Genomic DNA, 27,856 nt, shown 5'->3' with positions numbered 1-27,856 from the left:
AAGCCAGACTGCAGCTGAAGAACAGTAATAAATACTAACACTATTTAAACACCTTCCGTGTACTGGGCACCATGCCAAGCCCTTTATGTACACTAATTCACGACAACCCCCAGAGGTAAATATGATTATCCTCATTGATGAATGAGGAAACTGAGGTAAAGCAAGTTTTAAGTAACTTGCTCGGTATCACACAGTTAGCAAGTAACAAAGCCTAAGGTCAACTGGCTCCAGAGCCCATCATCATAACTGTGACTCTACCTTGCAGAGCTGGCAGGTATTAGGGAGTAAAAATAAGAGATGGCAAGAGGGCTGGTCACGTTTGAGCCCCTGTTCCAGCTGTTCCAGGCTGCATATGGACCCATTCTGCCCTGTGTGGGTAGAGGAAAACACGTGTGTAACCAACACATGGTTGGCTCTCAATGTGAGCTTCTACCATTAAGAACCAGAAAATTCCTGACAAAGATAATGTCTTCCCAGCATGTAGCATGGTGTCCACCACCCTCCTGCTCTAAATCTTACTTTTCCCACTCAACTGGACAACCGTCATGAGATTCCAAGTCCAAATGAAATCATATTTTTAAAACCTAGCAATATCCTTCCAGTGCCCTAGGAGAAAGTCGAGACTTCTCTGTGTAACATACAAGGTCCTTCAGGGTCTTGCTCCTGCTTCATTTCTTACCATTCCCCTGCCCCTGCCCGTTTCCCATGGTGATCTACAACTAGGAAGAGAAAATGAATTTCTGTGCTCTCATATGCTCTCCCAACCCCACCACCATTTTATCTAAGCTCACCCCAGTTGCTCACAAGTAGTTTGCAGGATTGGTGTCTGCTTCGGCTCCTGCTACTACTCCCCTCTCCAGAGACAGAAGTTCAAGACCTCAGCACTCCCAAAAAAGGACTGCTCACCCGGCTGACTCCCAAACACTGTACCCCCAACATTTCTGTGCTTCAGCGACCTGATATTTTGCTACCTAATTAAAATAACATATGAGAAAGTGCCCTGCACAGTGCCTAGAACATAGCAGTTGCTCAGCATGTGATATCATCCTTCCTTTTTTCCTCTCTTCATCTCCTGGGGTCCCTGTTATTGAAGTGCTATCGTCTTCATTCTGCCCCATATGAAAGCAACTCAGAAAAGACCCCCCACTTCATCTGCCCTGTGGCAGATCTGAGAACTATTATATTAGGCCTCCTGGCCAAGTCCTAGCATCTGACAAGAACGGTGCAAACCCTAATGCTTTAAGTCAGTGTGGGTGCTACTCTGGGGTCTGGGTCTGTGGCTGCGGGGGGGGTATCAGAGAGTCTGGCTTGGGAGAGGGAGCTGCAGAGGCCGACACCCCAGCAGACTTGATTGGGCCTGCCCACACGGCACCTCTCCCTGACCCGAGAGTCACTATTAAAAGAACAAGCTCAAAGCAAGCTGTTCTGGAAGTACCATTCCATCTTCATAGCAATTCTATTTGTGTCAGCTGAAGAAAGAGGGCTGGAGCATCCCATTCTGGCACAATTGGAACAATTACCTCTTAAATGTGATAATTACAGTTTGATCATTTTGTAGGCAAAGGCGAGATCGGTTCCAAGATTTTCTCCTCCTTGTTGGAACTTTCTGTAAAGAAACTGCTTATGTTCCGGGGCCACCAGCTTCAGATTTCAGATCCAGATGTGAATGTGCCAGCCTCTCCAAAAGGACATAACATCTGATATTTATCTTTTGCACTGTGCTGCTGTAGTGAAGTGTGAGCCAAGGCAAATATCTGGGTAATTTAAACCAGAAGAGCTAGACCCTTTGCATGTGCCCATCACCTTAAGAGCTGGCTGTCTTGTCAGAAATCATACTGACATCTTGGCATCCATTTGACCAAGGTGGCAACATAAATAGTGTTTTGATCAAGGCCTTGAATGCAGAAAAAAAACCTGTATTCAGATCACATTTTGTATCTGTAAACTACATAACTGGTCTGCCCATTCTGGACATCAGAATCCTATCTGCATGATACAAGGTTTGGAACCTGAATCATGGCCACAAAAAGTTGAGGATAAACAAACCTAACCCATCGAATAAAACATATAGAAATTACTATGCAGATTTTTAAAGCATAAGTATACATAGAACCAATTATATCCACCACACTGGGATGGGATGGTACCTTCAGAAATGGTGAAACCAACTGATCCTTAGCCAGGTAGGTCTAAAGAAATATTTCTGCCCTCTTCCTGTCCAGCAGGTCCAAGTCCTCATTTGTCATCCTGATTCTGCATTATGATCCTTTCCTAGGCCCACACAGCCCATGTTCCTCACAGACCTGCCTTCAATGGCCACCTGTTAGTGTTGAGGTTTTGAGAATTCTCAGTCTCTCTTTCTGTAGTAGTTCTAAGCTCTTGCCTTAAGTGCTGATAGAATCATTGTAACGGTATTTTTATGGTTCATTTATGGCCATAATTCCTAATATGGCAATGCAGATATCCATAAAATGCTCAAATTTAAAGAGGGTCACAATCCTGCTGGGCTTTCTGCAGCTGCCTGGAGCTGAGCAGTGTCACAAGCATCCCTTGGGCATGAGAAGAAGGAGTACCACCTCCAGGTGAGGTGCCCTCTTCAGGAGACTCCCACCCCCTGAGGCTTTTCACCCCAGGCTACTTTTCACACCTCACTTCACACACATCCCCTCCTGCCGAGCACTTTGGAGAATTACAGTTTCTCCACCGCATCACATCCTCTCATATTTAGCCACACCTGTTCTGTTCATCTGTAGATACAGCATTTCATCTCTGGGTCCTCCGAAAGCAGATGTCTATCCCTTTGACAAGGAATTCCCCATCCACTTCAAGAAGAAATGGGTCTTCCCTCAAAAAGCTGAACAGAATTACCATATGACTCTGCAGTTCCACTCTTAGGTCTATGCCAGAGGATTGAAACTACTCAAGCACGTGTACACACACGTTCATAGCAGCACTCTTCCTACAAGGTAGGAACAGCCCAAATGTCTGTCAGTGGATGAATAGATAATTGTGGTATGTACCTCCAAAAAATATTATCCAGCCATAAAAAGGAATGATGTACTGATCTGCTACAGCGTGGAGGAACCTCTGAAACATTATGCTAAATGAAAGAAGCCAAACACAAAAGGTTGCATATTATAAAATCCAATTGATTTTATAGGAAATACCCAAAACAGTTGAATCCACGGAGACAGACTGCAGACTGGCAGTAGCTAAGGGCTGGGGGAGCAAGCAGTGGGAGAGCCTGCTTACTGCATAATGGGTTTACATTTTGGAACTAGATAGGGTGGTGGTTGTAAAACATTGCAAATGTACTAAATGCTACTGAATTGTGCACTTTAAAATGCTTAATTTTATGCTATGTGACTCTCACCTCAAAAAATATTTTTTAAAGGAAAGAGGCTAAGTTACAGAAGAAGGAGCCACCAATAAAAGAAAGATCTTCTTGATGGTAAGAGCTGGAAACAGGGTAAGGATGATGGGGTAAAGTCAAGGGCCCCCAGTCTCCCCACGGTGGTGTAGATCAGCTCTGCGCAAAGGCTGTGTGGAGACCAGGGCTCCTCTCAGGAGCTGGCAGACCATCAGGTGAAGGCCTGAACCCGCATGTGGAGTCAGGGCTCCTGCACTCCACTGCTGGCTCCTCTCCCGTGGGTCTCCGCCTCCCTCAGCTGCAAACCCAGAGAACTACCTCCCAGGCCTGCTGTGAGGCTTTAAGCAAACAGCAAATAGGAAGCTACTCATGGCCCACCACAAAAATGCAAGGCTTGCCTTTTGGTTCAGGGTTCACATTCTAACTTACTCCTCACATGCCCCTGAATGAGTCACTGAACCTCTCTGAACCTTGTTCTTATCTCTCCCTACTTTGCAGGATTGTTGTGAGGCCTGGCAATAATATATGCCAGGTGCTTTGCACCCATTACCTGCTCCAAGAACAGTTCCTGCTTGGAAGGGGAGGAATAAGAGCAAGTGAGCACAATGGGTGTTGGGGGTAGAGGTGGGTGTTGTTGGAAATGTCACGACTGGTGCAGGATCTTGATGTACTAGAAACGGCATCCATGCAGCCCCTTCCCTCTCCTGCATCCATAGCAGACATCGCCAGTTGACAGTGGATATTCTTCCCTACAAGGCCAGCATGTGGCCTCAGAAAATGCTTTGTTCTGAGCAGTCAGTCCAAGGGAGTTGTTATGAACATGAAACCTGGTTGCCACCAGAGATTTCGTTTTCTTGAACAAAGATCAAAGATGCAGAATAGCCCCTTGGAGGAGGAGAGGTCATGTGTCCCTAATAGCAGCCATGATCTCACAATTTGTGCCCCATGCCCAATGGACACCAACGGTGGAGGGGTGAGTGACAGTGTGACTTCTCTGCACCGTATACAGTATGCTCTGTTCTGAGCTCCACCACTTACTTGCTCTGTGACCTGGGACACAGCTCACTTCACCCTTTTGAACCTCAGTTTTCCCATCTGTGAAATAGGAGCACCACTACCTCACTCATGGAGTTGCTAAGGAGCTCAAATGTACTGATGTATAGGAATGAGCTCACATGAAGAGATAAGCAACTCCCATGTATCAGGAGTTCTTTGGGGAAGAATGTCCCACTCTGTGGTTAGGGAGGGGAGGACACAGGCCACAGGAGGCTTTGACGAGATTTGCCAGCTCTCCTATACCCCAGGACAGACACTGGGCCCTGAAGACGAGGAGACCCCAAAATCCTATTTCCCAGGCAGATCTCTTTGAGATCCAAGGCAGCCAACTGTACTTCGAGGCAGGTTGCTCTGATCAGGCACCTTGAGGCTGGAGCTATGGACTCTGCCAGGAAAGAGGGGCTCTCAAAGATCCTCCAGGTCAGTATCTAGGACAGGAGACCTGGGTGAAATACATGTCCCGGACTCCTAAAGTCCAGACAAGGGGACTGAGCAAAGAACAGGCCAAGACTCTTTCTTTCTAATGCCACTCCCCAGGCTAACACCCTTCGGCAATTCCTCTTCACCCACAGATGGAGTCAAAGAGAACTTGAGGGCCAGCCCTACCTTTTCCAACCTCACCTTCAGAATTCCTCTGTCCTCAACCCATTGCTCCAGCCATCCTCTCAAATGAACCAGACTCTCTCACACATACTTCCTGACTTTTGCAAGCACTGTTGCCTTTTGCACACACCCTACCCCCATCCACCAAATCCACTTAACCAAATTACTTTTTTACTCATCCTTGCAAATGAAAGACTTTCCAGGGCTCCTGACTTTGGGTAGTATAAGCCTCTCTTACACCTTCCGTTGGTGTAAGGGACTTTTCTCCTTGGCACCTTTCTCCTTCATCATAGTATTGATTACAGTTAGACTGATAGCAATCTGAGGGCAGCATTGGGTCTTATGTCTGGATCCTCATGGCTTAGCAATGTGCCTGACACCATAAATAGTACTCAGTAAGGATTAGTTGAAGGAATAAATGAATAACCAGTGAGAGACACTGTCAGGTATGATGTCACATTGCAAAATATAATGTTTTAACAATTCTTTTGTTCTCTTTTTCTTTCCTTTTAATCTTTTTCTTGATTTACTATAATCAGCAAACTTTTCATTGGTTGTCATTGCCAGCTCCCTAGTACGTTCAGGAAAAGAAGGTCTCAGATCCGTGGGGGATAGGGGGCTTGTGGTCACTTTCAAGCCATGAAAAGTGTGATATTAACATAAAATAGCACAAGGGCCCCTGGGTGGCACAGTCGATTAAGTGTCATGATCAAGCCCTGCATCAAGCTCTGAGCTCAGTAAACAGTCTGCTAAAGTTTCTCTCTCCTTCTCCCTCTGCCCTTCCCTGCGCTCTCTCTCTCTCAAATAAACAAATAAACCTTAAAAAAAAAACCCCATAAACTAGCACAAAACTTTAGTGACAATGTGCTCCTCTGACTCAAAGATTACACAAAAACTATAAAATTAGTTGCAGAAATAAGGGCAAAAGATGGTCTTTTGTTCTGTCCACATACCCCCTCTAGTGTCAAAAACTCAAAGTAAACTAAGGAAGGAAAAGAATCCCATTGGGTCCCATCTGTCTCCCAAAGCCTCATTCACCTGCTTTAAAAAATACATTAGAGTTCCTTCATATCACCTATTCTGAGAGAAAAGGACCAATGTAGGGGGTGGTCCAGGCTGCATCTTCTCCCCTTGAAGTCACCAGAGTTACATTCACAGAGCTGGCAGGCCACTGGCCATCTCTTGCAATTATGTCCAACCTGGGTTCCCAGACCTCTAGGCCTCAGAAGAAAAAGTACTGGGGTCCTCATGAGGGACCTGGAATTTCACAATGCCTGAGGAAATTGTGCCAACACTGGAGATGAAAGAAAACCACCAAAGAAACTGGCAAGTGTTTTTGCCTTCAGGACATTATCCGCTTGGTGTTGGATCAGTACTGCATATCTCCCACTCGCTAAATGGTAGTTATCTATGTCTTAAAATACTCAAAAATAGGAAAATAAGTAATGGTTTCATATATGTGGTTGGTAAAGAGTGTGAAATATGTTTAAATTTGGGGCTCATAAGAGCAAAAATATAATAAAAGTGGCCCTTCACAATGAAAAAGCTAGGACCCACTTCCCTGCTAAGCTATTGGCCTCTAAGATGTGGATAAACCAGGCTGCTTTCAGAGAGACAGCACTTCTCATGGCCAGGCCACCTCATCAGACATTGGGAGGAGCAATGATTCACAAGCCTGTACTAGTGAATGGCAAATAGTGTTTCCTGGAAAGGTACTCAAACTGGCTTTTATCAGTTTGGGCTTAAAAACATTCAAAATCTCCTGAGAATTTATTGTACAAACCCAATTCCTTAGTCTTTTTATTCTTGTTTTCAGTATTATATCCCCCAATTCTGCCCAATCTTCCAAATGACTTTGGTGCCCCTATCAGGTCTCCTCACCAAACTATGACTATATTTTGAACATTTATTGATTCATTCAACACATATTTACCAAAGGCTCATTAGGGGCCAGGCATTATGCCAGGTGTTGGGAGAAAACAGTGACAGATGTGTCTCCACCATCATGGAGGATACAAATAAGAAATACAAGGGCAAGGGCAGGAACATGGATCCCTCAGGAGTTCCATGAAAGAGAATATGACTAGCCCTGCTTTGGTCATTTGACTAATCAACACTTTACTTCTGTTGCAGAGTTTTACACTGATGTAAATAATAACCAGTAAGTGTGAAGTCAGGTACACTTTTTTCCATAATCATTACTTAAGGTAATTAAAAATATCGTGGTCCCACTAACTGGTCTATATCTTCCAGTAGTCTGTGAGCTCCTCCAGAACAGTGATCATCATATCATTTGACAGAATTACAATCATACTGGATATACATACACATATGTATATATCATTACTTTAATATATGTGTATATGTAAATAATTTTTTAAAATGACTATATCATATTAATGATTATATAATATTCCATGATTGTATAATATTCCCATTTGAATAACAGTTCCAACTATATGATTGTATAGTATTCCAACTTGGGACATTTGTGCAAGTTGCTGAACCACATTGAATATTTAGATTATTTCTAATTTATTACTATTATAAATAATATTCCATGGGTTATAATTTTTAAAAATCTTAGCTACAGATATGACTACTTTTTCTCAGGATAGATTTTTAGGAGTGAACCTCTGGCTATTCACTTCTTATAATTTCATATATATTATTAAATTGCTTTCCAAATGTACTAATTTACACACCTGCCAGCAGTGTGAGTGACCCTATCTAATTGCATATTTGCTGGCATCGATTATTTTTTTTAACTTTAATAGGTAAAACTGGTATATCTTTATGTTTGCTCTTTTCATTTTCCTGGTGAATTTAAGCTGTTCCTTTTTTTCCTTCGGTTTTTTAATAGCCTTATATTTCCTTTCCATAAATTGCCTGTTAAAGCCCTTGCCCACAGGAATCAAGTGTTGTTCCTTTAATGGGCCTCAGTGCTTAGAAAGGTCTTGTTATGCAGCCGACGCTTACAAAGCTTTGAAAACAAATAGGAAAATCCAGGGGTAACTGTTTACATCCTTTATGCGAATAATTAAGCCTCTAAAACCTAACGACTGTGACCACTTTAGAATTTACGAAGAATATATTAGCATACTTGAACCCCACAACTACTGTGTACTGTTATTTTCAGCATTTTTACCGTGTGTTACAAAGTCTGAAGTAACAGGTCTCAGAGGGGTAAGTGGTGAAAATCAGGTCCACTCTGGAAACAGAAATTGTTTCCCTCCAGACAGGGACTAAACCAACTGAAGTTCGTCCTCCTGTACACAAGAGGGCGAAGCAGTAGGCCATGAAGCCGCACGAATAAGGGCCTCGTTGGACTACATTTCCCAGGTTTCTGCGCGATCCCCCGGAATGCTCAGCCGACGAGGATTTCAGGTCCCAGGTTGCCCGGCGGTAGGCTGCGACTCCGTCTCCCACCCAGGCGCGTAATGGCTCCTGGCTTTTCCGGGGAACCTCTGCTGTTGAGCTGTACCTCATTGCTAGGGAACGGGCACTGGAAGGTCTCAGACACGGTCCCGCTTTCTTAGGGCGGTAACGTCCTGCGCCGGTTGGGAAGGGAAGGTGGGAGGAGCGGAGCCGCTGTGAACCATGCTCGTGAGCTGTGGGTCCGTCTGTGAAGAAGCCCACCTTTGCCGGACGGCTGGAGTCTGCGCTGGCCCTGTCTTGTGTGGCAGGCGGAAAACTACACTTCCCAGCATCCTCGCGGTGCGAGAACTACCTTGCCCGAAAGTCTGAGCGTGATTCAGCCAGCCTTTCGCCTCCTCCCGCCAGCCCGAAAACAGGAAATGTGGGGTCGTTGTGTTTGGCGGCTGCTGCGATCTGAGGGCCGTGGGAGCCACCGGGTTTCGAGCCTCGGCGGGGATTTTTCGCCGGCCCTGCGAAGAGGTGAGACGAGGCAGCTTGTCACCGAAGCCTGAGTGTTATCTGGGGAGACTGCCTGTGGTTCTTGCCTGCTCGGTCGCGCGCGAGGCGACAGTGCCACGCCCCTTCCAGCCCCGCCTGGTGCAGGCGACCCCGCGGCTGGTCTCGCCAGGTTGTGCGGGGGCGAGGACCCAGTAGAGCACCGCCTTCTCCTCTGAGAGCCTGGGGTTCCCGCCTGGTTCCATCACTAGAGTGTGCCCCGCCCCGGCTTCTTTCTCAGGCCTTGTTTCCTTCTTACTGTCAAATGGGGCTGGCAGCCCTCGCCTTCTGGGAGGTATGTCAGGAGCAATCTTGTGTTCTGAGAGTTCTGGTTTCTCTCGTGGCCTGTTCACACCTAGGCTGTGTTATTTGAGTGCTGTCTTGAGCCCACGTTTTTGGTAGACCACAGCATACATGTCAGGCCAGCTTTATTTTCGCTGTAATTTCTAGTACTCTGCAATCACATAGTAGCCATTCAAAGCAAAACAAAACGTGAATGCTGGAACCTGCAAGTGTTGAACTTGGTGGCACCCCTGTTAGCATTGTGTCCTGAAGGACGTCAGACTTGATGCTGAAAGATGATTCTAGACTCCATCTCCTCTCACCCTTTTTAAAAAACTCTGTAAGGTTGTCTACACAATAGGCACTTCGTACTAACCTTATCATTCCATGTTCAACCTAAATCTTCAGTGCCATGTAAAATGAGCCACCCAGTGCCCACTGTACTTTGTGCCATTCTGCTAATTCATTTCACTCACACAGATTGCAGTTGTAGATCGCCCATCTGTAAGACTGCTGTTGAGCTCCCAGTGTCTGTCACAAGGTATTTGGTTACATATTTAGGTGTTGGGTATACTTTTATACATTATGATGGATTTTACAAAAAGGAGATAGCATTTTTTGAACCCTAGGAAATCACCCCATTTTCAATCTAATCGTTGTAAATTTTGAGAGATAATGTGTTTTTGTTTGAATATGTAAACAATATTAAACAATTTTGGAGAATGAACTTTGAAGTACTAGAAAATACTTAATAAATAAACAGTGTTGTCTTAACATATTTGTTTAGTTACCCTACTTGAATCTGACTTTCTTGGAGAAATCTTAAGTGGCCCCTTACAACTAATATGATTTGTGTCCCTCATCACTGAACAAATAGTAATTGAATGCTTACTGTGTAGTTTAAACTTGCCTAATAATGTCGGTAATGAAGGAACTTAAAAACCTTTACCTGGACCTATGGAAGGATCTCAGTTATTTAGTCCAATATCCTTTTTAAAGATAAATAATAGAAGGCATGGGAAGGTGATGCAATTTGTCTAAGTTTTAATAGTGCTGGATTCCTAGTTCATTACTGCTTCCCAAATTTAGCAGAATAGAAACCCTGGGGATACTTTCTAAAAATATGTAGTTTTAAGCCCTACTCCAGAACTACTGAGTCCGTCTTCAGGGGTGGAGACCAGGGATCTCTGTGTTACTTATTAATTCTGATAATTCTGATGTAGCTAGCAAAGCGCCTGCCAACAGACCAGCATATAGAAATATATATTAATAACCAGCTATGTCACTAAAGTATTGCAGCTCTAAAGTTAGCAGTAAGTTAATATAAAACTTGTAGCTTAGATTTAATGAGACAGCATTTTACATGTATTATCGAAAGTAAAATATGGCCTTTCCTGGCGAAGAGGCAGTTTGGTTCAAGGTAAGTCAGAGTGCTAATCCAAGATACACAGTTTAACAGCTTCGTGATGCTGGTTAAGTCTTTAAATGGAGTTTGTTTCTCACTTTAAGAAAACTACAAGATAGGTATGAAAGGAGCGGTTTGGGGTTTTGTACAATTGTGTAAGTCTGGGAACTTCTAAGGTATTAAGGATCTGTTATCCACCCTGAGCTAAGAACAGTGATTCTTGTTACTTCATCCTCTACCTATTAATATGCTTGCAAAGACTTATTCTTAAAAGTGCTTATGAGGAAAAAATAAAGTGCTTATGAGTTGAAGTCTTGTGAAGCCCTACTGTGGATATCAAAGCTTTTCCATTTCCTTATTCCCTCCAAAGAAGAGTGCTCTCTAAAGTTCTACTGCAAGGGAGGGTGTTAACACCTACTTCTTAGGATTGTGAGGACTTAGCCAAAGATTACATAACTATTTGAGTACACCTAAGGAATGAATGTTCCACAGATCTTTCTCTATTCTCGTTTCTTCTCATCCCCATAGTAAATAGAGTCCAAGGTAGAAATAGCAAAGGCAGCTCTTGCCTTTGTGAATTTTGCTCATCCTGTTCCTCCTGTCTGGCTTTAAAATTTACCGTAACCTAGTATCTTTTCCAAATAGCCATTTTTAGAAACTTTTATTTTATTTAAATTCAATTAATTAACATATGGTGTATTAGTAGTTCAGAGGTAGAGTTCAGTGATTCATCAGTTGCATATAACACCCAATGTTCATTATGTCATGTGTCCTCCTTAATGCCCATCACCCAGTTACCCCATCCCCCCACCCTCCTCCCCTCCAGAAACCCTCAGTTTGTTTCCTGAGAGTCTCTTATGGTTTGCCTCCCTCTCTGATTTCATCTTAATTTATTTTTTCTTCCCTTCCCCTATCATTCTCTGTTTTGTTTCTTAAATTCCATATGAGTGAAATCATATGATAATTGTCTTTCTCTAGAAAGATTGACTTATTTCACTTAGCATAATACCCTCTAGTTCCATCCACATTGCTGCAGAGGGTAAGATTTCATTCAGATAGCCATTTTTTAACCCTTTATTCTCATCGAGGACCAAATATTTCTCTTCTGTATTCCCTTATGGATATATCTTGATAGGACATGAGTTAAAACCACAGCCTTGATCTTCATTGTACCTACAATACCTAACACAGTTCCTGTCAATCAGCAAATGTCTGCTGAGCACCCAGAATTGTATTAGGCATGGGGGATTCCATGATGAGCAAGAACAGGTATGGTTCCTGCTCACAGGAATCTTACCATCTTATGCAGTGGTAGTCAGTTTTTCTGTAACCAGCCAGGTTATATTGTAGGCATTGTGAGCCATACAGTCACTTGATACTATTCTGGTCTTGGTAGCATGAAAGCACCCATAGGTGTAAAAAGGACTGGCTATTTCTTTTTTATCATTTGAACTTAGAGTCATATTTAGATACTGTTTTTTAAATTCTCATGTTTTTCATTCATAAGTGAATGAGCATGGCTGTGTTGCAATAAAGCTGTTTAGAAAAATAGGTGGTGATGGCCTGCAGGCTGTGGTTTGTTGACCTGACCCCTGGCCTGGTGGGAAAGGTAAGCAGTTAACAATCATATAAATGTGTAAATTGTGAGGTGCGGCAAAATAATGTTCTAGGATCCTGTGAAAAACCCTAACAAGAAAACACCTGACCTAAAGGAGTTTGGGCAGGCCTTCTGGTGGAGGAGACATTTGAACTGAACACTGAAGGATAAATATGAGCAGGCAAAGAAAAGGGGAACTTTCTTAAATTATTAAGAGAATTAAAGAATTAAGAATCCTTGAGAGCGGAGGGCCAAATTGAGCACAGTGGGACATGAGATTGCAGCTGCACCCGGCAGAGATTTACAGCAGTGGTAGGTATTTATTTGGTCTCTCTCCCATATCAGTGGGAAGCTTCCCTTTGTGAAAGGAAGAATTGTGCACTAACCTGCCTAGCTCTGAGACCATAAGATCTCAGGCAGTTACTTTGCATTTCTGAACCTGTTCTTCTCATCCATAACATGAGAATTTTAAGGATAAATAATAGGTGTGAAAGCAGTATCGTGTTATATAAATATTCCCCCCCCCCTTGCCCACGGTAAACCCCAAATAAAATACTAAACTTCTAATCAAGGATGGGTAACTGTGGGTACTAATCATTCCTAATGCAATTGTTATTGGAAATATTACTGAAATCTGCCCCTCTTTTTCCTCTAATATTTTCTTTTCTCTTCCTTAGGTCTAATATTGACACACAAAGGCACATTGCTTAACTCTTCTAGATGGCACTCAGAGCCAAAAAGATTGCTGACCACTGCGCTGTGTGTGTGTACGTGCACGCGCGTGTGTGCAAAATTGATCCATCTTTACATCTGATTCCTATTACCTGTAAACAGAATTTATCTGAGTATTTGAATGAATTGATATAAAGGACTGGCCATTGCTTTTTCATCATTGAATTTAGAGTTTATGTTTAGATACTGTTTTTAAACATCTCTTTCCTGCCTACTAGTCCACAAAGTCAGCGAAGACATCAGTTATGTCTGGTTTTGCACATCATCCCCCAGGCCTGGTGCTCAAGTATTTGTTGCTGAAAAGATACGTAGGAAAGAAATACATTTTCCCTACACTACCTAGCAGAAACATAATACCTGAGGTTGCAGCTATGTCTTTTAAGTACCTAGATAGCTTAAGCAATTTAGGATAAAAAAGAGACAGCATAGGGTGACAGAAAGAGCATGAGCTTTGGAGTCAGAAGACCTGAGTCTCAATTCTGATTCTGCCAATGACTCTGTAACTTTAGGTAAAATGCTTTATCTTTTCTAGGTTCAGTTTTCTTTTCTAAAAACGTAGATAATATCACCTTGCGTTCATAGTATGTAAAATATCTGGTATATGGGGTGCCTGGACGACTCAGTCTGTTAAGCATCTGCTTCAGCTCGGGTCATGATTCTGGGGTCCTGGGATCAAGCCCCGTGTCAGGCTCCCTCTTCAGTGGGGAGTCTGCTTCTCCCTCTGCTCCTCCCACTGCTCGTGTCACTTGTTCCCTCTCTTTCTCTTTCAAATAAATAAAATCTTCTATGAAAAATATCTAGGATAGTACCTAGTGTTCAGTTAATAGTTACACTAATTAGCTGTTATTTTACTTAGTACATGATAATAGTAATGAAGTTGTATATAGACAGAGTTCTGAAAAAGAATGAAATCTTTTAATGAAATTCATCAGTAATATATGGAAAAGGACCATACTGTGTCTAGGTTAAAAATTGGGAATTTATTAGCTTTGTGCAGTGGCAGTATCGTAGCCAGTGAGGTTTATCCGAGGTGTGATTATTGCTAATTGGAAAATTGGGAATTTATTGAAATGGGACAATTTATTGCAAAAATGAGAAATTTGCTAGAGCTTTTGTGTTGACAGTAGTAAATACCCCAGGATTTAAAATCAAATACATCGATTGATTCAACAGTAAAATATTGTGACCCAGTTAACTGCCAAGCACCTTTCTAGGTACTGAAAGTACAGTGAAGAAAAACCCAAAGTGCCATGGAGCTGACATTCTGGTTCAGAGAGACAAACCAGACGATTATAGATTAGAGCTGAGAACTATGATGGAAATAAAATGGATATGTAAGAGAGTGGGCATTCAAAAAGCTACTTCATATGGGGATGTAGGTATAAATAGCTCTATGAAAAACTTCTGAGCCCCTAGGAGAGTTGGGTGGTTTCCACTCTTCCAGTAATGAGAGACATGGCAGTGATATCCAAAGCTTTTGATGTATAGTACAACTTTTGACTGACTCTTAAATAAAATATATCCGAAAGAAGGAAAGGAAACATTCATTCAATGTTTGCCATGAATAGAATAGTGTTAGAAACTTCTCAGGTGAAAGAGTGGGCCGCTCAGAAGAATCCGTTTTCTTCCTTGAAATTATAGAATTCCTAGGAGCTGGAACTGTGTGGTAAATAATGCCTTAGAAGCTAAAGTGTCACACTTGTGTTGGTTACTACAAGGAAAAAACCTGTCTTCCTTTTTCAGACTTCTTCACCACCACAACCAAGGAAGGATATGATATGAGGCGAGTGGACATAACTCCTTTAGAACAAAGGAAATTAACTTTTGATACCCATGCACTGGTTCAGGATTTGGAAACTCATGGTGAGAAATGGGTACCTCTTGAAAGAAGAATATTAACAACAGTCACAGTAAATTACCTAGTGAAGTCAATATCATTATTATGAACAATTAAGAGTCACTTTAAATACAAGTGCCATCCATACAGTGGAATATTCTACAGTCATAAAAATGGTGTTGAGGAATATTTACTGATAACGAGAAATACTCAGATTAAGTGGAAAAAAACATATAAAATTACATGTGTAGTATGACTTCAATTATGTAGAAAAAAACTAGTTTCTAGGCTGATACTAAAGTTCACATGGAAGTGCAAGGATAAATTATTCTTAAATATCTTATTCTTAAATAAGAATAGCAAAACAGAAAAAGAACAAACAAAAGATTACCAGGTATCAAAACAGTAAGTTAAATTATGTGATAGTACAGGAATAGAAAAGTTGATTAATAGAATGGTATTCAGATAGATATTGACATTTTTAGTGAACAATAAAGAAGGTATTACAAATTAGGGAAAGGAAGGGCTATTTAATAAATTGATAGGATACATCACTAGCTGTTTGAAAAAATAGATACTCTCACTGAAAAATAAATTACAGATTGACTAAAAGTCAAATGTAAAAAAAAAAAAAGAGGGGCACCTGGGTGGCTCAGTTGTTAAGCGTCTGCCCTCAGCTCCGGTCATAATCCCAGGGTCCTGGGATTGACCCCGCACTGGGCTCCCTGCTCAGTGGGAAGCCTGCTTTTCCCTCTCCCCCACTTGTGTTCTCTCTCTCGCTTTGTCTCTCTCTGTCAAATAAAAAAAAAAAATGAGAGAAAAGCTATTAAAAATACTAGAATATAGAATATTTTAAGACTTAGATTGAGGAAGCAAGACCTAAAACTCAAAAGCAGAAGAGTAAAGACTGACAGATGGGACTACTGAAATACGTAAATATGTATATCAAAGGGTATCATTCACAAAGTTAAAAATGTTAGGAACGTACATGACAATGAACCTATTGCTTTAATATACAAAGAGTTCATATGAATCAATAAAAAAGATTTCAGTAATTTTAAAGAAAAATGGTCAAAGGCCAAAAATAGCTCACAGAAAAATAAAAATAGGCAATAAATATATGTAAAGTTACTTGACTGAAAAAGTGCAAATTTTAAGGATAAATAATGCAATGCTATTTCAGTTTCTAATGCCAATTATAAACTCAAAATCACTAGCAATATCCAGTGTTGATGTAGACATGGGGAAATGGATCAGTGGGAATTAAAATTGTAGAGTGCTTTTGGAGAATAACAATCTGAAAATTTTAATTGTAACTTTTTTTAAGTGAAAAATTTGATGAGGAAAGTTATTTTAGCTGTTTATGTTGATAAGGTTATACATTTTTAAAAAAACATAAATACATATTTGCTGTCTACAGGATTTGACAAAGCACAAGCAGAAACAATTGTATCAGCATTAACCACTTTATCAAATGTCAGCCTGGATAGTATCTACAAGGAGATGGTTACTCGAGCTCAACAGGTAATATTTTCATTATTATCAGTTCTGACAGTTTCATCAGTCTTTTTTATACTGCATGTCTTGACTACCCACCCACCTTCTAAACACACCTACATCTTCCTTATACTCTACAAGGGAACCAAAGAACAAAAAGCAAAACCCTTTAATAAAGTCACTATCTAAAGAGATCGAGGAGGGGACACCTGGGTGGCTCAGTCGTTAAGTGTCTGCCTTCGGCTCAGGTCATGATCCCAGGGTCCTGGGACCGAGCCCCATGTCAGGCTCCCTGCTCAGCGGGGATTCTGCTTCTCCCTCTCCTACTTGTGTGCCTGTTCTCATTATCTCTGTCAAATACATAAAATCTTAAAAAAAATAGAGATTGAGGAGTTAGAAGAGTCAATAAAATTATGGTAGCACAGAGAATAAAATTTTGTCAAATGTTTTGTTATGTGAGAAAATTATGTATTATTTGAAATATTTGAGGTGGTGGTGGTAGATGATTCGTGAAATAACTTTTTCCCCATAGAAAACCTACCACAGTAGAAAAGCTAACTTATAAGATAAAAACATTTTGGGGGTGCCTGGGTGGCTCAGTTGTTAAGTGTCTGCCTTCGGCTCAGGTCATGATCCCAGGGTCCTGGGATCAAGTCCCACTTCGGGCTTCCTGCTCCGCGGGAAGCCCGCTTCTCCCTCTCCCACTCCCCCTGCTTGTGTTACCTCTCTCGCTGTCCTCTCTGTCAAAAAATAAATAAAATATTAAAAAAAAAAGATAAAAACATTTTAGTGTAGTCATGTGTATGTTCTGGTTAACTTTCACGAACTTAGAAAGCTAGAAGGGACGTAAACATGGCTGGGAACAACTTCATTAGTATGCTTTTATTTGGATACACAAATCCTTAAGGTGAAATAATGCCATTTACTAAGAACTTAGGATGAGAGATGCACAGAGCTGTGGATTTCTCATGTATTATCTTATGTAATTCCTATAACAATCTTGAGAAGTAGGTAGAATTATTCTACTTTGCCACTGAAGAATGAATCGGGTTGAGTAATTTTTAAGAGCTGTCACTGTGGTGCTATGGAGAAAAAGCAATAATTTTATATAAAGCATAGAATAAGCTAAATGAGCTTAACTGTGGAATAATTCATAGAACTCATAATAATTCATGAATTAATTCACTGTGTTTAAGAATTTGTTTCCTTCCTATAATTTTATATATATATATAAAAGATATATTGATACATATCAGTTATATCTCCCTCCCCCCCCTTTGGAGTTGATAGATACTTTATTTTTACTTAGGAATTAAGATTTGTCTTTTTTATTCCTCCTTTCCCAAGTGATACACTGTTAAAAATGTGGTTTACAATTTGTAGAAACACTCTTTTTTAGCATTTATTATTGAAATATAATTGATATACAATGTTGTATTAGCTTCAAGTGTACAAAGTAGTGATTTGACAATTCTTTACATTACTTAGTGCTCCCCTATGATATATGTAGTCACTGTCTGTCACTATACAATGTTTTTACAATGAATGTTATTGACTATATTCCCTATGCTGTACTTTTTATCTCCAGGATTTATTTATTTTATAACTGGAAGTTTATACCTCTTAATTCTCTTTACCTATTTCACCCATTCCCCCACTTCCACCCCTCTGGCAACCACTAGTTCTTCTGTTTCTGCTTTTTTTTTTATTTGTTTTGTTTCTTAGATTCTACATATAAATGAAATTATATAGTGTTTGTCTTTCTCTATCCGATGTATTTCACTTAACATAATACCCTCTAGCTCCATCCATGTTGTAACAAATGGCCAGATCTCATTCTTTTTCATAATTGAGTATTACTCCATTGTATATATACCACTTCTTTATACATTCATCTCTCCATGGACACTTGGTTTCCTTCCATATCTTGGCTATTGTAAATAAGGCTGCAATAAACCTAGGAGTGCATATATCTTTTAAAAAATTAGTTTTCATTTTCTCTGGTAAATACCCAGTCATGGAATTACTGGATAATGGTATTTCTATTTTTAATTTTTTGAGGAATCTCTATACTGTTTTTCACAGTGATTGCGTCAGTTTACATTCTCACTAGTAGTTCACAAGGGTTCTCTTTCTTTCTACATTCTTATGAACACTTGTATTTCGTATTTTGATAGCCATTCTGACTGGTGTGAGATGATCTCTCACTGTGGTTTTGATTTGCATTTCCCTGAGAATTAGTGATGTTGAGCTTCTTCATATGTCTGTTGGCCATCTGTATGTCCTCTTTGGAAAAATGCTTATTCAGTTCCTCTACCCACTTTTTTTTTTTCATGAATAATTTGTGAATTAATTCACTGAATTTAAGAATCTGATTTATCTTTTTTTAATTTTTCAGATTTAGGTTTCCTTTCTCAGATAAATATTTAACAGCAGAGAAAAATTAGGATTTCTTTCTTACATAAAATTAGAACCTTTTGCATAAAATTTCAATGCTTAATTGACCAGTACAGTATAGTGATTGACCAATTCTATACAGTACTCAGTGCTCATCATAAGTGTACACCTATTTCATCATAAGTGTACACCTATTTCACCCTCTTGTAACCATTAGTTCTCCATAGTTAAGAGTCTGTTGCTTGGTTTATCTCTCTCTCTTTTTTGTTTTTAATCTTTGCTTATTTGTTTTGTTTCTTAAATTCCACATATGAGTGAAATCATATGGTATTTGTCTTTCTCTGACTGACATATTTCACTTAGCATTGTGCTCTACCTCCATGTTGCTGTAAATGGCAAGATTTCATTCTTTTTTATGGCCAAATAATATTCTATTGTATATATATATCTTTATATATCACCATATCTTCTTTATCCATTCATCAATTGATGGACACTTGGGCTGCTTCCATAATTTGGCTATTGTAGATCATACTGCGATAAACACAGGGCACATGTATCCCTTTGAATAAGTATTTTTGTATTTTGGGGGTTAAATACTCAGTAGTGCGATGACTGGTTCATAGGGTAGCTCTTTTTCATTTTTCGAGGACCCTCCATACTGTTTTCCACAGTGGCAACACCAGTCTGCATTCCTACCAGCAGTGCAGGAACGTTCCTTTTTTCTCCACATGCTCACCAACATTTGTTGTTTCTTGTTGAGTTTAGCCATGAGGTGTTATCTCATTGTAATTTTGATTTGCATTTCCCTCATGATAACTGATGTTGATTAGGCATCTTTTCATGTGCCTGTTGGCCATCTGTGTATCTTCCCTTGGAGAAATGTCTGTCATGTCTTCTGCCTATTTCTTAATTGGATTATTTGTTTTTTTGGGGTGTTCAAGTGTCTAAGTTCCATACATATTTTGGATACTAACCCTGTATTGAACATGTCATTTGCAAATATCTTCTCCCATTCAGTATGTTGCCTTTTAGTTTTGTTGAGTATTTCCTTTGCTGTGCAGAAGCTTTTTACTTTGACGTAATCCCAATAGTTTATTTTTGTTTCTATTTCCCTTGCCTTGGAAAACATATTTTAAAAAAATGTTGCTACTGCCAGTGTCAGAGAAGTTACTGCCTGTGCTTTCCTCTAGGACCATAGTTTTGGGTGTTACATCCATTTTGAGTTTATTTTTGGTATGGTGTAAGAAAGTGGTCCAGTTTCATTTTTTTGCATGTAGCTGTCCGGCTTTCCCAGCACCCTTTGTTGAAGAGGCTTTTTCCCATTGCATATTGTCTCCTGCTTTGTCAGAGATTAATTGACCATATAATTGTGGGTTTTTTCTGGGCTCTCTGTTCTGTTTTTATGCCACTACCATACTGCTTTAATTACTACAGCTTTGTAATATAACTTGAAGTCTGGAATTGTGTACCTCCAGTTTTGTTTTGGTTTGTTTTTCAAGATTGCTTTGACTATTCAAGGTCTTTTGTCATTCCGTGCTAATTTTAGGATTGTTTGTCCTAGTGCTGTGCAGAATGCTGTTGGTATTTTGATAGGGGTTGCATTAAATGTGTAGATTGCTTTGGGTAGTATAGACATTTTAACAATATTTATTCTTCCAATCCATGACTATGGAATATATATATATATTTTTTAAGATTTTATTTATTTACTTGAGAGAGAGCTGAGGAGAGAGCACCAGCTGGGGGGAGTGGCAGAGGGAGAGTGATAAGCAGACTCCCCCACTGGGCAGGGAGCCCAATGCAGGGCTCACTTCCAGGACCCTGGGATCATGACCTGAGCCAACACAGATGCTTAACCAACTGAGCTACCCAGGCACCCCCATCTTTGCATTTCTTAAATTTCTTTCGTCAGTGTTTTAGAGTTTTCAGAGTAGTCTTTCACCTCCTTGGTTAAGTTTACTCTTAGGTATTTTATTATATTTGGTGCAACTGTAAATGGGATTATTTTCTTCATTTCTCTTTCTGCTGTTTCATTATTAGTGTATAGAAATGCAACAGATTTCTGTACATTGATTTTGTATCCTACAACTACTGAATTCATTTATCAGTTCTAGTGGTTTTGGGTGGAGTCTTTCGGATTTTCCATATATACTATGTTATCTACAAATAGTGAAAGTTTTCATTTTTCCTTACCAGTTTGCATGCCTTTTATTCCTTTTTCTTGCCTGATTGCTGTGGCTAGGACTATATTGAATAGAAATGGTGAGAGTGGACATTCTTGTCTTTTCTTCGCCTTATGGAAAAAGCCCTCAGTTTTTCCCCACTGAGTATGATGTTGGCTGTGGGTTTTTCAAAAAGGTCTTTATTATGTTGAGGTATGTTCCCTCTACACCTGCTTTGTTGAAGGTTCTTATCATGAATGGGTGTTGGTACTTTGTCAAATGCTTTTTCTGTATTTATCAAAATGATAATATGATTTTTATCCTTTCTCTTATTGATGTGATGTATCACATTGATTGATTTGCAAATATTGAACCATCCTTGTGTCCCAGGAATAAATTCCACTTGATGGTGGTGAATGATTTTTTTAATGTATCGTTGGATTCAGTTTGCTAGTATTTTTGTTGAGGATTTTTGTATCTCCGTTCATCAGAGATACTGACCTGTAGTTGTCTTTATTTGTGGTGTCTTTGGTTTTAGTATCAGGGTAGTGCTGACCTCATAGAATGAAATTGGAAGTTTTCCTTCCTCTTCTATTTTTTGGAATAGTTTGAGAATAGTAAGTATCAACTCGCCTTCTGATATTTGGTAGAATTCACCTGTGAAGCCATCTGGTCCTAGACTTAATGTTTGTTATCTCTCTGTCAAATAAACAGATTTTTAAAAATCTTAAAAAAAAAAAGTCAGACGCTCAACCAAATGAGCCATGCAGGCTCCCCAGTGGTAGGTCCTTTTTAACTCAACAATGTAAATTCAAGGGAGTTGACCAATGAAATGTCATTCTGTTTGTGAAAAGTTAGGGACACAGATTTTTTTCTTAGCCCAAAATAAAAGAGGTTACCACCCCTTGAGCAACTGTACTAGGAGATACAGATGAAGGTATTATTTTTGCTGGCCAATACCAGAGTAAAAGAAAAGATGTCAGGTACTTACCTTCCTCATAAATTACATTTAGAGATCTCTAGCATCTTTTAATTTTGCAGCATTGTCAGTGGTCAGGAGCACTTGGTAAAGTCCCTGTCCACTAGCCTCGAAGGCTGTCTTCCTCTGATGATATTCTAGGATACCCTGTCACCAGGCTCTAGACTGTGACTGACATGTTCTTTTGAATTGGGATCCAGGAAGACTTCTCGAACCTGCTGATGATAGGCTTGACCGTAAGACGTTAGAGAGAGATATACAGTAGCTTGGTCATACCAGCATGAGACAACAGGGAATCAGCAGAAGGTTGTATACTAATAGAATTCCAAGAAGCTTGTAAGGTTTGTGCTGAGGCTCCTCTGATGTAACTCAACAAAGTGAGTGTCTTGATCACTGGAGGTAGTTGAAAAGTACACCCCAAGACCTGAGCCGAAATCAAGAGCCAGACGCTTAATGACTGAGCCATTCAGGAGCCCCAAAAATATCAAAAAAGATTTTAAAGCACTTGCCTAAATAAGATAACAGATCATTATGAAATTTATTATTTAGAAGAGAAAGGAACTTTTACAATCTTATCAAAAACAGACCAAAAGTCCAAGAAAATGTTGTTCCTTTAATAGAAAACTAAATTCTAATTTTGCAACCGCTTACTTTTTATATTGAAACTTTTTTTAATGAATTTATTTTAATCTTAACCAGTTTGTGACCACACATTAAAATTCCTTTTTAATGATTCCTTTTTCAACCCTCTGTAATTATTTTTTCTACATCCCAGTTCTGTGTTTAGTAATTAATGGTTTAGTATTTTCTCTTATTTGGAAATGATCTAGATATTTAATAAATTTAACTTAACAAAACTTTAAGGTTTTACACTACTAAAAAGATTTAGGGAGACTATTTAAAAAGATTACCTAAAATTTTTATTTACTTGTTCTTAACAATTATATTTAAATTACTTACAAAAACTTCATTAAATCTTTGAAAAAGTTAGTCATTATCCAAAGCTATTATTTTTTGTATGACACCTTCTTGAGGTGGCAAACAGTCTAACAGCCTCTAAATGCTCGACTTCTGTCCACCAATTTTTGTGGCTTTTTGGCCTCCTTGATACGTGCTCGCAAGAGCCTTTATTTACATAAAGCAAGATAAATGTGCACCTGAATATACTGGAAGTACTGTGTCCTGGCCACAGGGCCCTGTGTACACCATCAGCAATTCCCACAGAACCTTGCTGGGGTTTTCCACATGGAGAATTGTGGTCTGAAAGCCTTGGCTCCTGGAAGACCCTTCTGCCAGCTCAACTGGGCTCCAGCATAAACCATCTGCCATTTCAAGCTGACCTGCCTTATAAAGGAACGCCAATCAGGTCAAGAACTGAACTGAAAAACACCAAAACCAAAAGAGAGAGTCGAGCTCAGAAACAAGAGGAAATTACCACAGCCCTCAGAAACAAGAAAGACTGTGAACTCAAAGGGTTTGTGGGTACCATGTCTGTGTTTTTTGTTCTCCTTGAATGCTGCCAGAAGTTTGCTTCGGTTTCTCTGACTGCCACCATTCAACCCAGTAATTTTTTTTTTTAAGCTCTATGCCCAATATGAGGCCTGAACTCATGACCCCAAGACCAGGAGTTACATATTCTACCAACTATGCCAGCCAGGCACTCCTCAACCAAGTAGATTTAAAGATCTACTTGGCTTTATTAAATGATTCATAAATCAAACAATAGCTCATTTGGCAAGTACAGTGTGGCTCTGAGGAGTTGTACAAAATGGAAGGTTTTTATAGGAGGGTAGGGCAAGAAAGTTATTAGAAGAAAAGGATTGTCCCTTAGGGGAAAAGCAAAGGGTCTTATGCAGATAACCTCATCTTTCCTTAGGGGATGGAGTGTGCCCATGTGGCTGACTCATTGACACTGATCCAAAATTTCCTAACCAGATTGTCTTTTCTTCCATTGTATATTCTTGCCCTTCTTTGTTGTAGATTAATTTACCATATAAGCATGGGTTTATTTTGGGCTTTCTACTCTGTTCTTTTGATCTGTGTGTCTGTTTTTAATGCCAGTACCAGGCTGTTTTTATCACAATAGCTTAATAGCGTATCTTGAAATCTGGAATTGTGACACCTCCAGCTTCATTCTTTCTCAAGATTGCCACCGCTATATTTATTTGAAGTCCTTTGTCATTCTATACAATTTTAGGATTATTTGTTCCAGTTCTGTGAAAGATGGTATTTTGATAGGGATTGCATTGAATTTGTAGATTGCTTTGGGGAGTATGGACATTTTAACAATATGAATTTCCCCAGTCCATGAGCCTGGAATATCTTACCTTTTTTGTGTGCCATCTTCAGATTCTCTCATCAGTGTCTTAAAGATTTCAGAGTACAGTTTTTTCACCTCCTTGGTTTAGTCCTAGGTATTTTATTCTTTTTGATGTAATTGTAAATGGAATTATTTTTCTGCTACTTTGTTACTGGTGTATAGAAATGCAGCTGATTTCTGGGTATTAATTTTCTATCTTGCAACTTTACTGAATTCACTTATTACTCCTAATAGGGTTTTTTTGGTGCAGTTTAGGGCTTAAGGTTTTCTGTGTATAGTTTTAGGATTTTCTTTGTATAGTTTCAGGTCATCTGCAGATAGTGACAGTTGTACTTCCTCACCAATTCTATGCCTTTTCTTTTTGTTGTCTGATAGCTGTGGCTAGCGCTTCCAGTACTATGTTGAGTGAAACTGGTGAGTGGACATCTTCATCTTTTCCCTGATCTTAAAGGAAAAGCTCTCCATTATTCACTATTGAGTATGACGTTAGCTGTGGGTTTGTCATACATGGCTTTTATTATGTTGAGGTATGTTCCCTCTACACCCACATTGTTGAGTTTTTATCATGAATGGATGCTGTATTTTGTCATATGCTTTTCTTTGCATCTGTTAAGATGATCATATGGTTTTTATCCTTCCTCTTGTTAATGTGATGTACCACATTGATAGGTTTGTGAATACCAAACCATCCTTGCATACCAGGAATAAATCAAACTTGATCATGGTAAATGATCCTCTTAATGCATTGTTGAATTCAGTTTGCTAATATTTTTTAAGAATTTTGCATCTGTGCTTATCGTAGATATGGGCCTGTTTTCTTTTTTTTGTAGTGTTTTTGATGGGTGGTTTTGGTATCATGGTAATGCTGGCATCATAGAATGGATTTGGAAGTTTTCTATCCTATTTTTTGGAATATTTTGAGAACAGGTGTTAACTTTTGCTTAAATGTTTGGTAGAATTCACTGTGAATCTATCTGGTCCTGGACTTTTGTTTGTTGGGGGTTTTTTTATTATCAGTTCCATTTCATTACTAGTAATTGGTCTGTTCAGATTTTCCATTTCTTCCTGATTCAGTTTTGAAAGTTTATATATTTCTAGAAATTTATGTATTTCTTCTAGGTTGTCCACTTCGCTGGCATGTAATTTTGTAGTATTCTGTTCTAATTTTTTGTATTTCTGTGGTGTCAGTTGTTACTTACCCTCTTTCATTTTTAATTTTATTTGTGTCTTCCTCCTTTTTTACTTGATGAGTCTGGCTAAAAGTTTATCACTTTCGTTTATCTTTTCAAAGAACCGGCTCTTGGTTTCATTATTCTATTTCTATTGGTTTTTTAGTGTCTATTTCATTTATTTCTACTCTCATCTTTATTATTTTCTTCCTTCTACCAATTTTAGGTTTATTCTGTTCCTTTTTCTAGTTTCTTTACGTGTAGGGTTAGATTATTTATTCGAAATTTTGTTTGTTTCTTGAGGTAGGCTTGTTTCACTATGTATCTCCTTAGAACTGCTTTCACTGTGTCCCAAAGATTTTGAACCATTGTGTTTCATTTTCATTTGTCTCCATGTATTTTTTTGTTTCCTCTTTCTTTATTGACCCATTGGTTGTTTCATAGCATGTTGTTAACCTCCATGTGTTTGTTTCTTCCACTTTTATTCTTGCAATTTATTTCTAGTTTCATACTGTTGCAGTTGGAAAAGATTACTATGAATTCAGTTTTACTAAATTTAATGAGACTTGTTTTGTGGCCTCACATGTGACCTGTTCTGGAGAATGTTATGTGTTCCCTTGAAAAGAATGTATAATCTGTTGTTTGGGGGTATGTATCTTTTAAATCCATCTGGTCTAATATGTTGGTTGAAAGACCACTGTTTCCTTATTATTATTCTGTATGATCTATCCGTTGTTGTAAGTGGGGTATTAAAGTCTCTCAGGATCATATTACTGTCAGTTTCTTCCTTTATCTATTAATATTTGCTTTATGCATTATTAGGTGCTCCAGTGTTGGGTGCATAGATATTTATAATTGTTATATCCTCTTGTTGGATTGATCCCTTTATTATCATGTAATGCCCTTGTTTGTCTCTTGTTACAGTCTTTGTTTTAAAGTATATTTTTGTTGATTTAATTACTGCTACTCTGGCTTGCCCCCCCCATCGGTTTGCATAGGGTATCTTTTTCCATCCCTTCATTTTTAGTCTATATGTTTCTTTAGTACTAAGGTGAATCTCTCTTAAACTGCACGTAGATGGGTCTTTTTTTATCCAATCTGTGGCTGTCTTTTGATTGGAACACTTAGACCATTTCATTTAATTATTGATACATAGGTTCTTTTTGCCATTTTGTTGCTTTTGTAGTTCTTCTCCATTCCTTTCTTGGTCTCTTGCTCTCATTCCTTGTGATTGATGACTTTCTTTGGTGTTTTGCTTAGCTTTCTTTCTCTTTATTTTTTGTGTATCTCTTACAGGTTTTAGGTTTGTGGTTGCCATAAGGTTCATATATGACATCCTGAGTACTTACTTAGCTGTCTATAATAAGTTGATGGTTACTTAAGTTCAAACACATTCTAAAAGAAACTCATTCTTATCTATCCCCTCCACATTTTATGTATATGTTGTCATATTTTATATCTTTTTAGTTTGTGAGTCCCCTTAACTGATTTTTAAATATAATTGACTTTACTACTCCTATCTTTAATCTTCAAACTCACTTTTTAAGTGTTTGCTGTACTACCTTTACTTTGTTTGCTTTACTCATGAAAGTTTTTCATTTCATAATTTTCTTCTAATTTGACCTCTTCTTTTCCCCTCAAATCATTTTGTATTTTTTATAAGGCCTCTAAAGGTGATGAACTTTTTAAAATTTTGTCTGGAAAACTCAACAATTCCGAATGATAACCTTGCTGGGTAGAGGATTCAGGTTGTAGGTTTTTACAACTTTAAGCACTTTTAATATATCATACTGTTCCCTTCTGGCCTATATAGTTTCTGCAGGGAAGTGAGCTGATAGTCTTGGATTTCCTTTGTCTATAACTCATTGTTTCTCTCTTTCTGGTTTTAAACTTCTCCCTTTTATCTTTGACATTTTAATTACTATTTGTGGTGTGGACTTCCTTGGGTTCATCTTTAGTACTCCTCTGCACTTCTTGAACCTGAAGGTCTGTTTCCTTCCCTAGGTGAGCGAGGTTTTCATCTATCGTGTCTTCAAATAACTTATCTGCCCCCCCCTTCCTTTTCTTCTTTTGGGACCCCTATAATGCAAATGTTTTTTTGCTTGTTGTTGTCCAAGAGATCCCTTAAGCTATCCTTTTTTTTTTTTCTTTTTACTGTTCAGCTTGGGTTCTTTCCTTTGCCCTCTTTTCCATATTACTAATCTCTTCTTTTCTGTTCTCTAATCTGTTGATTCCCTTTAGTTCATCTTTCATTTCAGTTATTGTGTTCTTCAACTCTGATTGGTTCTTTTTAATTTTCTGTCTCTTTGTTCAAGTTCTTACTGAGTTTATCAACCCCAATGTCCAATCCAGTGGCATCTTTATGTCTATAATTTTGAACTATTTATCAAGCATATTTCTTATTTCCATTCTGTTTAGTCCTGTTTCCAAGGTTTTGGCTTTGTCTGAAGCAGACTCCTTTGTCTCCTCCTCTTGCTTTACTTTGTTTCTGTGAATTACACACAACAGCTGCTTTTCCAAAATAGAGTGGTATTG

General features: G+C 39.1%; 1 protein-coding gene and 1 non-coding gene across 3 annotated transcripts in view; both read left to right on the top strand.

Annotated features, from left to right (window-relative positions):
• The first annotated feature begins 8,416 nt into the window (after nt 1–8,416).
• Nucleotides 8,417–27,856, top strand: part of CCDC90B (coiled-coil domain containing 90B) — a 40,099-nt gene continuing 20,659 nt past the window's right edge. The window contains exons 1-3 of one of the 2 annotated variants that reach the window (XM_028126751.2): nt 8,417–8,926; nt 14,701–14,820; nt 16,215–16,318. In XM_028126751.2, the coding sequence (XP_027982552.2) occupies nt 8,827–8,926; nt 14,701–14,820; nt 16,215–16,318 (324 nt within the window). In that variant the 5' untranslated portion in view covers nt 8,417–8,826. The other variant, XM_088018094.1, reaches the window with a different exon arrangement.
• LOC114226636 (U4 spliceosomal RNA) lies at nt 13,943–14,076 on the top strand. Its single transcript, XR_003612795.1, has one exon. It is a non-coding gene; the product is annotated as a U4 spliceosomal RNA (small nuclear RNA).

This window comes from Eumetopias jubatus, unplaced genomic scaffold, assembly GCF_037043125.1.
Source record: "Eumetopias jubatus isolate StellerSeaLion01/CBP00866 unplaced genomic scaffold, mEumJub1_p1.0 scaffold_13, whole genome shotgun sequence".
Taxonomy (NCBI): domain Eukaryota; kingdom Metazoa; phylum Chordata; class Mammalia; order Carnivora; family Otariidae; genus Eumetopias; species Eumetopias jubatus.
The sequence above is the reverse complement of the archived record's forward strand: the minus strand, read 5'-3'. Positions and strand labels throughout refer to the sequence as shown.